The sequence below is a fragment of the Boleophthalmus pectinirostris genome, unplaced genomic scaffold, assembly GCF_026225935.1.
Source record: "Boleophthalmus pectinirostris isolate CB_2022bp ecotype Guang Dong unplaced genomic scaffold, ASM2622593v1 HiC_scaffold_9, whole genome shotgun sequence".
NCBI classification, from domain to species: domain Eukaryota; kingdom Metazoa; phylum Chordata; class Actinopteri; order Gobiiformes; family Gobiidae; genus Boleophthalmus; species Boleophthalmus pectinirostris.
In genome coordinates, this window is record NW_026571541.1 from 3,987,782 (window position 1) to 4,000,880 (window position 13,099).

At 40.3% G+C, this 13,099-nt stretch overlaps 1 protein-coding gene across 4 annotated transcripts in view; it reads left to right on the forward strand.

The window, feature by feature from the left end:
• Positions 1-13,099, forward strand: part of nf1a (neurofibromin 1a) — a 125,368-nt gene that overhangs the window by 19,897 nt on the left and 92,372 nt on the right. For all 4 annotated transcript variants that reach the window (XM_055148100.1, XM_055148102.1, XM_055148101.1 and 1 more), the window contains exons 6-18: positions 173-279; positions 361-428; positions 537-612; positions 1,942-2,099; positions 2,653-2,820; positions 3,912-4,040; positions 4,214-4,288; positions 5,510-5,641; positions 7,647-7,784; positions 8,732-8,845; positions 10,318-10,397; positions 11,855-11,978; positions 12,537-12,783. In XM_055148100.1, coding sequence (XP_055004075.1) covers positions 173-279; positions 361-428; positions 537-612; positions 1,942-2,099; positions 2,653-2,820; positions 3,912-4,040; positions 4,214-4,288; positions 5,510-5,641; positions 7,647-7,784; positions 8,732-8,845; positions 10,318-10,397; positions 11,855-11,978; positions 12,537-12,783 — 1,616 coding nt within the window. The remainder of the gene's footprint in view (positions 1-172; positions 280-360; positions 429-536; positions 613-1,941; positions 2,100-2,652; positions 2,821-3,911; positions 4,041-4,213; positions 4,289-5,509; positions 5,642-7,646; positions 7,785-8,731; positions 8,846-10,317; positions 10,398-11,854; positions 11,979-12,536; positions 12,784-13,099) is intronic.

Below are 13,099 nucleotides of genomic sequence, written 5' to 3' on the forward strand. Positions count from 1 at the left end.
GGTGTCTTTTGTGTCTCACTGTTCATGTGTTCTCATCTTTCTGCTCCTTTTCATTGATTTCTTGTTTGTTTGACATAATGGCACTGTTTGTCTTTTTATACTTTATGAATGAAATAAATAATAATACAGAAAATATATATTTACACATAGAATTGTCCTGTTGTGTCATTAGGCTTCAGGAGCTGACTGTGTGTTCAGAGGACAATGTCGACGTCCACGACATTGAACTCATGCAGTACATCAACGTGGACTGCTCCAAACTCAAGAGGCTGCTGCAAGGTACAGGAGAATCATAAAAACACACACAGTATATATGTACATGTTATCATATTTTTAAAACAATCTTTTACCCTATTTCAGAAACCGTCCTGAAATTTCGAGCCCTAAAGAAACCTGCCCAACTCGCAGTCATCAACAGTTTAGAAAAGGTTGGAGTTTATGATTGCAGACCTGGTTGTAGACCTGGTTGAAGTCCTTCTGGTTTGAACCTGCTTTTGTTCTGTCTCTCTGTGTTAAACGAAACGGTTTTCTTGTAGGCGTTTTGGAACTGGGTGGAGAATTATCCCGATGAGTTTACCATGCTCTACCAGAGACCTCAGGCCGATATGGCAGGTATGAGAATTTTCTTACAGATATCGAATTCAATTTTTTTAGTCACATGTTCTGACCTGGTTTGTCTAAAAACTATTAATAGTTTAGTCCATGTTTATACCTGGTTAGTTTAGTTTAGGCAATACGCTTTATACATTATGGGATGTTCCATAGTCTGACATTACACTTACCGTATTTTCGGAACTATAAGTCGCACCAACCAAAAAATGCGTAATCAAGAAGAAAAAAACATATACAAGTCGCACTGGACTATAAGTCACGCTTTTTTCGGGGAAATTTATTTTATAAAATCAGAGACTAGGAACTGACATTTCCTGTGTAAAGTCAAGTTGTTGTAATAACAACAGAAGAGAGAACAACAGACTGTTAACGTCACATATGAACAGTTCTTCAGATAAACTATAACATAAACAACAGAACAGAACAAGTTTACCAAACTCTCCATCTCACTCCAAATCACTAAATCCATTCAAGTCTTCATCCTCGGTGTCACTTCTGAGCAACTCCACAACCTCTGGAGGTAAACAGAGCGCCACTTCCTCTTCTGTGTCGCTGTCGTCAGACTCAGCATCAGTTCCAGTTAGAATTGTTCGGGTCTTTCTGAATCCCGACAGGATGGTTTCAGTGTCACTGAAGTCCAGACTTTGTCCATCCATCCAGTTACTACAGGAAAGTTTCATGGTGCATCCTCCCGGTGTCACAAGTTTCTCTCTCACTCCAAACTTTCTTTCTGCTGCTCGATTATCGTTTTCAGCTGCAGATTTCGCTACTTGCAGTTTGTAATCTGCAAAATATGATTTTCTTTTTGGGGGTGTTTGGGTTCAGTTTGCTCAATCATCTTAATAAGTTTGTTTTCAATTTTCAGTGGTACAGAAGTAATGGTGCAATCAACTGACATGATACAGACAGGACAGAGGCACACAAGACACACAAGACTAGAGCCTCTCGAGACTGTCTGTGAACATTTTAATATATAAGTCGCAGCAAACACCCAAACCATGAAAAATAAGGTATATGTGTGAATCCCTCAGTGGTCCAGGTAGGTTCCATAGTGGTCCATGGGTGTGTACTAGTACTTGTTCTGATACAGCTCCAGATCATTCTGAAGCTGTCCAGGAAAGGTTCATTTCTGTCCTGTGAATGTGACTTCTTATAGTATCGATATCTACTCAGTTTAGTATCTACTGTAATTTTGATACTAGTTTCAGTATCAGTTCGTATCTGATTTTCAAGACTTCTGACTAAGCCTAATAGAAAATAGAAACAAGCATTTTCATTGACAAATTTTTAATCTTTAAACTGACAATTGTCCTTCTTCTCTTTGTTCAGAAGCTGCAGAGAAGTTGTTTGATCTGGTCGACAGTTTTGCAGAAAGCGCCAAAAGGAAAGCTGCAGTCTGGCCCCTTCAGATCATCCTCCTGGTCCTCTGTCCCGAAATCACACACACCATCTCCAAAGACACAGTGGAGGACAGCAAGGCCAACAAGGTCTGGTTTAGTCCTAGTTTTTTCCTGCTTTAGTTCTGGTCGCTTTCCCCTGAAATCACACACCACCTTCAATGACATGGTGGAGGACAGCAAGGCCAAGTTGGTCCTGGATTGGTCCTGGATTGGTCCTGGATTGGTCCTGGATTGGTCCTAGATTGGTCCTAGATTGGTCCTGCTTTGGTCTTGCTTTAGTCCTGCTTTAGTCCAGCTTTAGTCCAGGTCCTCTGCCCCAAAATCACACACACGGCCTACAAAGACATGGTGCAGGACAGCAAGGCCAACAAGGTCCTGGATCAGTCCTGGTGTAGTCCTGCTTTAGTCCTGCTTTAGATATGATTAAGCCCAGGTTTAGTGCAGAAGAGCATAAAAAGACCCCACATTGTGATCATTGTTGTCGGTCTAACTCATAAGATTTTTATTCCTAAATATTTTGTATTTTTTCATTTAAAATTCTTGTCCTAGATCAGACCTGATTTAAAATCTAAAGTATGTTTTTTCTCATCCTTCCATGCCTGTATCTCTTACTCCGATTAAAAAAAAAATCTTTTTGCAGAAATTATTTTTGGAGAACCTGCGTAAAGCTTTGGGCGGAGGGAACAAACAGCTGACGGAGAGCGCCGCCGTGGCCTGCGTCAAACTGTGCAAAGCCTCCACCTACATCAACTGGGAAGACCATTCCACCATCTTCCTCCTGGTGCAGTCCATCGTCATAGACCTCAAGGTGGGGCCAGTTTGGGGAGTTTTGACACTATATTTTACTTAGAGATGCACACATAAGATATTGCTGTCTCAAAGTTGAAAAATTTTATAGGTTTGTTATTGGTTCCAAGATATTGGTTCAGTCGATATACCATTTTAGTCTATAAATTGGTTGATTCTGGAGGAGTGCTACAAAGTGGTTTTTGGAGGAAGGATCCTGGGAATTAAGAAACACCCAAGGTCTAGTCTAGTTGGTGTAGTCCAAGTTTAGTGCTTTAGTACTTTAATCCCAATTTTGATGTTATGTGTTGTTTCAAGGTCCTGTATTACCGTATTTCGCGCACTATAGGGCGCTCTGGATTATAAGGTGCACTGTCATTAAATGGTCTATGTAAAAAATAAACCACATCGGACTTTAAAGAAACTCAATAGTTAGATGTTTGGGACGTTGTGGCGTGTAGGGAGGGTGCTGTCTGGGACCGCTGGATTGTCGGCGTGTTCACAGTGACTCAGTTGTTCAGTTGTGTCTAGTAGTGGCACATGCACTCGCTTTTTCGGTTCGTTCCAACTCGAGTGTGGCTGTGGGTGTTTTTCGCTGCGCGGTCTCTGTCTGCTCCGTGTGTGTTTGTGTGCACTGCGGGTGGTGCGGCTTTTTAGTTTACTGAAATCGTGCTGGGACACTCGGGTGGATTCATGTATAGGGCGTTTTTTGATGGAGTTGGAGGCTTAAGAGTGCACCCTATAGTCCAGAAAATACGGTACATAAAATTGACCCTTGTGAGCTTTAAGCCATGCTATAATGTTGTGTTTTGTTTCATTCACACATGTTTGAGTAATCCTGGTTTATTAGTCTGTCTGTATCCCCAAGGCTCAAAATATCATAATCGTAATGGTAGTTTTCAAGTTACAGCTACAATTAAATACGCAGGGTCTCTGTATTAAATGCGTGTGCATGAAACAAAACACTTGAAATTTGTGTAATATGGATCCTTTGGACACATCTTTAGTCTCGGTTTAGCCCTCAAACAATCTCTTGTTATTGAGCCCTTCTGAAGTCTAAAAATTGCCTGTATTTGCCTTTTATTTTACGATGTTTTCTTTTTTTCCCATCAGGCTTTGCTGTTTAACCCGGCCAAACCGTTCTGGAGGGGGACGGGAAGTCAGAACGCAGACGTGGAGCTGATGATGGACTGCTTTGTCTCCTGTTTCCGCATCAACCCTCACAACAATCAGCAGTTCAAGGTACCACTGCGAGACTCGATAAAGACTATTTATTCTGACGTTTCCAGGACATCTGCCAAATAGTTTCAGGTTTTCAATTTGTCAATCACAAACTGCTTATTTGTGTGTATTTTATCTTATCATATATTTTCATTTTCTTTACATTTACATATTCTTGGGTTCCTTTTTTCCAGGTCTGTTTAGCCTCCTCGTCTCCCTCCACGTTTCACTTTGTCCTGGTCAACTCTCTGCACAGAATAATCACCAATGTAAGTCCATTTATCTAAACTTAAAGGTGCTGTTCCTTGGTTTTAAAAGTGGAATCATACCCCAGTACATATATGTCATAAAAGGGTCAAAATGAGACTGAATCTAGTTTTTAAGGTTTTTTATCATCCACAAACTAGGTGTTGTTGTTCGCTCTGGCCTCTTGAAAGTTGTGAAAAGCTCATAAAACTAATTGCGGTGAATAATTGGTGGTGATGGTAAGTGACGAATAATTTGAGACCGCTGTAGACAGTTTTAAATACACTAGTTGTGTTTTTCAAGTATTTAAAGCCCGGGTATCTGCATGGGATACGTATTTTCCCAGGGTCCTCAGGTAAATTGTAATGATTGCGGACAGCATCTGTGTTTTTAGTCCCGTTCGAATCGTCCATGTGTAAAAATGTCAGTAAAAAATTGACCTCTTTCTGCAAACTGAGAGCTCCTCGTGTGAGTCTAACCCTCATGTCTGTCGCTCAAGTTTTTTGTCTGCGCATTGAACCTAATAGTGATTGAAAATGTCTCAAATACACACCAAACCAACAATGTTTACTCACCATGGACTATACTCTGATCCACTTATTATATTTTTCTACAATTAAAAAAGTAAAAAACATAAATCAAACTGCGGTAAAGGCATGACCTGGACATACAACCCCGTTGTCGTTGCAACTGAGGACCAGCAGCATGAAGCTTCGATGGAGAAGTTTGGAGTTTTCGGTGCAAAGTTTGTAAAGTTTGGATGGAGGGGCTGTACAGTACAGCATAAACAGATTAAAAGAGAGACAGACTGCGGCCACTTCATGAGAAATCTGATGGATGTCATTGTGATCGCTGATCTCTTTAGTGTGGTTATAAACACGGTGTCTGACGCTACAGTGCAGGAGCATTCTGCTAAAAACAAACTGAAAATAAAAGCAACGCTGGCGACATGATGAATTCAAAGGTTCTTAGCTTGTTTCGGTGTGTTTATGAGTCCAAACATTTCCAGAATAAAGTGTAAAAACAGATTACTGACAGTTTACTGACAGGTCTTATCTCATGCGACTGTACAAAAAAAAAAACTTTTATTAATTTTTTATTACTTATTATTTTTTACTCTTTTAAATTTTACAGACATCCTGAGGTTAAACTAATCCCGTGTGAATAGGGCTTTAGATGGCACAAGTCAGGTAAAAGTGTATTTCTTTAGATGTCTAACACTTATATCCCTCCTCTCTGGACAGTCTCATCTGGACTGGTGGCCCAAGATCGACACAGTGTACTGTTACTCTGGAGAGCTGCGCTTCATGTTCGCAGACACACTCAACAAAGTGATGCAGGGGCTGGTCAACCACCCACCCATCAGGATGACACCGGTAAGACACCCCACACTCAACCCTGTGGGGAACAAAGTCATAGTCAAAGTGGTAATGTACTTATGTAAAGTACAGATACCTACATTTTTTTTTTTTTTTTGTACTTAAGTAGATTTTAAAATGCTTACTTTTTAACTTTTAGTCCACTACATTTGAGAGCAGGTAGCTGTACTTTCTACTCCACTACATTTTTGAACAGGACAGTTAAGTTTTTTTTTTTTCGTTATAGTTTGAGACCTGCTGAAGAGCCTAAGGGGGGGGGCTCTTTCTTAACAAATTCATCACAAATCTTTATCAAAATCACTGCAACTGAAGCTTTATTTAATCTCAAAATCTTTTGCTCTTAAGTACATTTTTAAACAGTACTTTAATACTTTCATTTGAGTAGATTTTTCATGTGATACTTTTGCTTAAGTTTTTTTTTTTTTGCTCTTGTATCTGTAATTTTACTTAAGTAACAAAACTATTATAAGTATTTCTTCCACCACTGCCTAAAACTAAGCCTACAGTTTTTCTCATTTTTGCAGACGCTCAGGTTTAAGTAGTGACTAGGTCTAATCCAGGTCTTCAACAGGACTAAACTAGATCTAAAGCAGGTCTATAACATCACTAAACCAAGTCTATAACAGGACTGAACTGGGTCTAAACTGGGTCTAAACTGGGTCTAAACTGGGTCTAAACTGGGTCTAAACTGGGACTAAACTGGGACTAAACTGGGACTAAACTGGGACTAAACTGGGACTAAACTGGGACTAAACTGGGTCTAAACTGGGTCTAAACTGGGTCTAAACTGGGTCTAAACTGGGTCTAAACTGGGACTAAACTGGGTCTAAACTGGGTCTAAACTGGGTCTAAACTGGGACTAAACCGGGACTAAACCAGGTCTAAACCAGGTCTAAACCAGGTCTAAACCAGGTCTAAACCAGGTCTAATAGCAAGACTAAACCAGGTCTATAACAGGACTACCCTAGGTCTAATCCAGGTCAGAGGGAGGTCTAACCCAGGACTAAACCAGGACTAAACCAGGACTAAACCAGGACTAAACCAGGACTAAACCAGGTCTAATAGCAAGACTAAACCAGGATTAACCAGGACTAAACCAGGAATAAACCAGGACTAAAAGCAAGTCTAAACCAGGTTATAACAGGACTAAACCAGGACTAAACCAGGTCTATAACAGGACTAAACCAGGTCTAATAGCAAGACTAAACCAGGTCTAATAGCAAGAGTAAACCAGGATTAACCAGGACTAAACCAGGAATAAACCAGGACTAAACCAGGAATAAACCAGGACTAAAAGTAAGTCTAAACCAGGAATAAACCAGGACTAAAAACAAGTCTAAACCAGGTCTATAACAGGACTAAACCAGGACTAAACCAGGTTATAACAGGACTAAACCAGGAATAAACCAGGACTAAACCAGGAATAAACCAGGACTAAAAGTAAGTCTAAACCAGGACTAAACCAGGACTAAACCAGGACTAAACCAGGACTAAACCAGGACTAAACCAGGTCTATAACAGGACTAAACCAGGTCTAATAGCAGGACTAAACCAGGAATAAACCAGGACTAAAAGCAAGTCTAAACCAGGTCTAAATCGGCTCTAAACCCGCTCTAAACCAGGTTAATTAAAAATCTTTTAAAAACAGATCTAGTACAATTTGTTCATGGAAAATTATAGCCACCTCTGTAGCTTCTTTTAACTCACTGTTCTGCTTAAAAAGACACACTGAGCACTGAGGACAAACTGGGAATGACACACGGACACACACACAGACTGTGGAAGTTTAGAAGAAATATCGGTGCCGAAAAACAGGAAGCACTTCCTGTATTGACACATGTTGATTTCTGTGTTAAACATGTGTGAATGAAAAAAAAACACAGCTCCATGTATGTTTTCAATGAAGGAGCAGTCAGAAAAAAGCACAGTATGAGTCCTTTATCATTGTAGTTTCATTGTTTTATCTTATTGCTCAAACTTGTTTTTCATGTGTTTTCCGCAGAGTCTGACGTTCAAAGGGAAGATGACGACGAGCCTGAAGTTTAAAGAGAAGGCGACGGACCTGGACACGCGCAGCTACAAGTGCCTCCTCCTCGCGCTGGTCAAACTCATCCACGCAGACCCCAAACTGCTGCTGCACGTGAGTCTCCAGCAGGGGGCGGCATTTCAGGGTTTCTGATTACAACACAGCATCCTATAGCCCTGTGTACATTCTGCAACGTATCATTATTTTATGAGCGCAGGAAAGAAGACCTACTCATTTATCTTTGTTATACACACACACACACACACAGATCATACACATACACATGCACAGACACTTCGTAAAAAATTAGTAGTTGTAGTTAAAGGTTGTATAGAGGATTTTTTTTTTAAGTTTCAAATTGTCAATGAAAGTGTAAAATACCATTACAGAGACGCAGCAGCCTTGTAATTATGATGACAAAAAAAAAAAGAAAGAATGAAAATCTATCAACTGTGGATGTAGTGAGGCCAGATAAACATCAGCCAATAGAAAAAAAGGCTACCTCATTTTCTGTTGGCTGTTAGGTTGTCAATCAAACTCCCTAGTGTAACCTACTTGCCAGCGCGCAGGGATTACGTGGTTTATGCAGCGGTTCTTGTAGGCTTTTTCAAACTGTAGCTTCCTCGCATTTCGCACAAAATTTGTTGCGATGGCGGACGAGAATCCACGACCAGTTCGCCGCAAAAGAAAGTCCGTGAAGCAGACAAAGGGTCTAAAAATTGATGCATCGGTCGTTAAATTACTTCTAGACAGGTCTCCTCAACAGTAATTCTGAACGCGCACTGGCTGTAAACAAGCGTGATTTCTAGATTAATTAGGCGGGAGGAGGCGTTTCTACTCAGGGAGCTGTGGAGGAGGACGGTGGTGTCACGTGTGCACATGGACTGTCGCTGTACTTCCTCCCCTCCCCAAAAAATCCTCTGTACAACCTTTAATTTCTAAGATCCATAAAATAAACTACACGATTTATTGTATTTCTCTACATGTCCCTGTAATTCTGGATGTACACAGTTTTTAAGCAAAGTCTAGAGGTTTCTAAAGAAGTGCTTTTCTTTGCACAGAATCCGGTGAAGCAGACGGCGGAGATGCAGAGCAGCACGGCGGAGCTCATCACAGGCCTGGTGCAGCTCGTGCCCCTTACCAACACCACACAGCTGTCCCAGGAGGCCATGGAGGTCAGAACTATCTCTATACTTGCATTACCGTAATTCCCGGACTATAAAACGCTACTTTTTTCACACGTTTGAACTCTGCAGCTTAAACAACAATGCAGCTAATTTATAGACGGATTATTTGTTTATGAACACAGCGGCAGAAGTGCAGGAAGCGCCACTGTCTCTGTGGTTAATGTGAAGTTAGCCAGTGATGTTGTCAGTGCACGAAAACAGTTTATTACCGTGTGATAAAACAACTTATGATGTTAAATGAACATTAGTGAGTGGGATATGTCTTAAATGACCCGTATACATTAAATGCAGGTGAGTGCATAAATGACGAGAAGAAATGTCTCAAACTTCAGTAGCTGAACATCCACTCATACCTGATTGATACACCTATCCCCTCCCCCGGGAGAGTCTGAAATCTGCTGAAATCTTACGAGTCACTGACCTGACACAAGACAGGACAGCGGCCAAGTGACGTAGTCTGATAATCCTGTTGTAATTCTGTCGTTTTACTGTTCTATTACAGGCACTGTTCAGAAAAAGCATGTCCCGATATATTTAATTAATAGTAAAAATCTTTCTCGGCCTACATATGTACACATTTTTTATCTTTTAAAATTTAGTTGATGTGTCTTATATTCATGTGCGCTCAATAGTCCGGAAATGACGGTATGTTCAATCTCTATTAATATCGTTTAGGCTGTGGATAGAGTACTCAAGTCACATTACAGTTACTTCAGAATAATATTACTCAAGTAGAAGCACCAAAATAAGGTCCAAGAAATGACTAGTAAAAAAAGTATTCAGGGAAACTACTCAAGTACTTATGTCTGGGGTGGCAGTCGCTCAGTTTGTAACAGCGTTTGTCCACTGATCTGAAGGTTGACTGTTCAAATCGTTGCTCTTGACATAAACATCATTGGTTGAGTGGTCAGAACCAGTGATGTATATGTTATAGGTGTGATTTTAGCTCTCCCTTGTTGTGTCCTTGTGCAAGACACTTAACCCACCTTGCTCCCAGTGTCTACGTACACTGGTGAATGAATGTGTGTGTGGAGGGGTGAGTGGTTTCTTGTTGTAAAGCGCTTTGAGTACTTTGAAGGTGGAAAAGCGCTGTATAAATATGTGACCATTTACCAACAAGAGTAACTGTCAGGACGTAACATTTTATTTTTGAATTTAATGTAACTACAAATACCAAATTTTTAGCTTTATTTAAAGGATAGATGCAAAATGAGAGAAACTAAATCATATGAGGGGATGAAACACAAGTTCAAAACATTCAGTATTGTCTGTGAAGCTTTTGTCACTTCTAGATTTGAAGAAGTCTGCTACAGTGTTTCTCAAGTGGCAGTTAAAGGATGGTGGTTGAATTTTTCTGAGTAGTTTCGATATTAAAATGTTACTTGAGTTGGTATCACCCACCTCTAAATTTGAAAGAAAATAAATCATAACAAATGTCTAATAAGGTGTTTTGTGTCCAGGCCTTGTTGGTGCTACATCAGCCTGAGACCATTGAGCTGTGGAACCCTGAATCCCCCATAGAGACCTTTTGGGACATCAGGTGAGTGCAGAGTTTAAGCTCACATCTTAAGTAGATTTCAAAATAAAACTCCATGCATTGTTGACATTGTAGCATAACAAAGATCCCATGTTTCGAGGGAAACACAAATAAATCATATGTTTGATACAAATTAAGGGAGATAGTGGTTTGCTCTTGTTTAGATTTCTGTAGTCCTCTTGAGTCATCATGTTAGACCACAGACTGTATAAAGAAGCAGACTAAGAGAGTGTGATGTCACCCACAGCGTCTGGCTCCACTCAAATGAAGCTTGTAATGTTAGCGGTTACTAGGGATGGGCATGATTAGACTAATTGATAATTGATCATTAAGAATTTCATCGATCAGGTTCATTTTTAACTGAAAAACCGAATGTAGGTTGCTGTGCGTAGTGTAAGGAGATGAGGCTGCATCTGACACAAACACTGGAGTTGCGGCCTCACAGTCCCACGTTTCAACTATGGCGCACCTCCTTGAAGATCACTGTACCACTCAGTGAGTGTGTTTACAGCACATCAGTGTCCCGGGTATGATCGGGTTTTTTGAGTGTCCCAGTTTCGTCCTGGTGTGTGTATACGCAGTATCTCAGTTACTGCAACATAATGTTGAGTGCACATGCGTCCAAAAGACAAACACTTTTCAGTCGTTTCATTATAACAGTAGCCAAAATAAACTGACCAACAGAAATAAAGTGAGTGAAGTGAACATGAACCATCTCCAACGCGACACACACAGAACAGACTCACCAACAGACTCATCAGCATCATCAACATCCCTCTGTCACAGAGAGAACACTCATATTCCACTGAGTCATGTCCTTTAGTCTGAAAGAAGCTGAACCGCATCAGTCCACAGGGAGAGAGCTGTTGTTTCAGCGCTTATAGTTGCTTATAGAATGCAAATGAGCCATGTGGTGTTAAGTTTAGTTTCTATAAAATGCAAACAAATGCGTCAAACCTGCATTAAACACATTATAATGTCAAATGGGCTGATGTGGCTCTATAGTGGTTATGTTTATATTTTGTAAAATTGAGTTTATTTATGCAGATTAGTAATAATAATAATAATAATGGTGATAATTTTAATATAAAAAACTTTAATTGATTGAAAATTGATCGTTAAGAACATTGAATCGAATGCCCATCCCTAGCGCTTACAGAACCGAATTTATAGCCAGGCTCCATATTAGGAATGATTTTTTAATGGATAAAATAGGGAAATAAAACCACCAGGTTCATGTAGAGTGGGTTACAAACATTTTAAGTCCAAAATTGACGAGGCTCACAGCAACAGTTGGAGAGAGAGGGGTCACACAATATTACAATGTAAGTCAATGGGAGCCAGGGTCAGTAAGAGCCGGAAGAGCCCGCATGCGATTCTTAGATCCGTGGTGCACATTGAACTCTGTCTGCGTTGCAGTGACTTGACTCCACATTGACGGTTTCTTTGTTTCCTTACAGTTCTCAGGTGCTGTCGATGATTTGCCGGAAGCTGATTGGTCAGCAGATCGTGAACGGGACCGAGGTGCTCAAGTGGCTCAGGGAGATCCTCATCTGTAGGAACAAGTTTCTGCTCAAGAACAAGGTGCAAATGTCCACCACCCCCACAGCAAAACTATACCATAAACCAGAGGATCAATCCAGTTTCATCTGTTTAAGACATTTTTTACATTTACAGATAGTTATTCAAAACTTATTCAAAACACTAAATAACCTGGTATTTTCTAAGGATGGACACATATCTAAATAAAGAAATATCTGAATAATAGAATATTGTCAGCATAAAGCTTTTGTCATGTATGTACTCACAGTGGGAAGAGTCAGTATTTACTCTTACTTCAGTAATGTATGTTTTTTACAGAGTAACAGTACTCTTAGTTGAGTAAAAGTATGGCATTGGATCAGACTTCACATTTGCCATCTACTATAAAACTAAACAAACTTACAGATGATAGCGATAACTCAAAACATGCATGAATCATTCAAAATACAAATACGTTAAAGATGAGGGAGAACCATTACAACATGGATAAATCTTTTAAAAGTAAAAACCTCAGAACACACTTGAATTCCCCAGTTTGTCTCTAGGAGTTAGAACCATTCAACTTTGCTAATGAATCTGCTGATATGTGTGTGATTTCAGGAGTGTGCGACGATGGGCAGTGCCATCCCCATGTGCAGACAGGCTCAGACTAAGCTGGAGGTGTGTCTCTACATGTTTCTGTGGAGTCCAGACACTGAGGCGGTGCTCGTGGCCATGTCCTGCTTCAGACACCTGTGTGAAGAGGCCGACATCCGCAGTGCTGCTGACGAGGTGCCCGTCCAGACCATCCTGCCAAACTACGCCACCTTCAGCGAGCTCGCCTCCGTCAGCAACATGATGGGCACAGGTCAGAGTTTACAATCAACGCAGCTGCAGTTGTTTTTACCTCATTTTTGGTCTCCATGGAGATTTTATCCCTTAACCTGAAATTTCCAGCACTACGGCATTTAATTGATCTCCTTTGCATTCATTTAAGGTTTTGTTATTGCTCAAAAATACAATGAAAACATCCGTTCTTACAGTTTCCTCACTACAAATCTAATCTGTAACTTGACTTGGTAATGTTACCTACATGTTTCTATAGAAATAGAAAAGTTATGCTGTATTTTTTGGACTATAAGACGCACTTAAAATCCTTTAATTTGATCAAAAATCGATGTGCG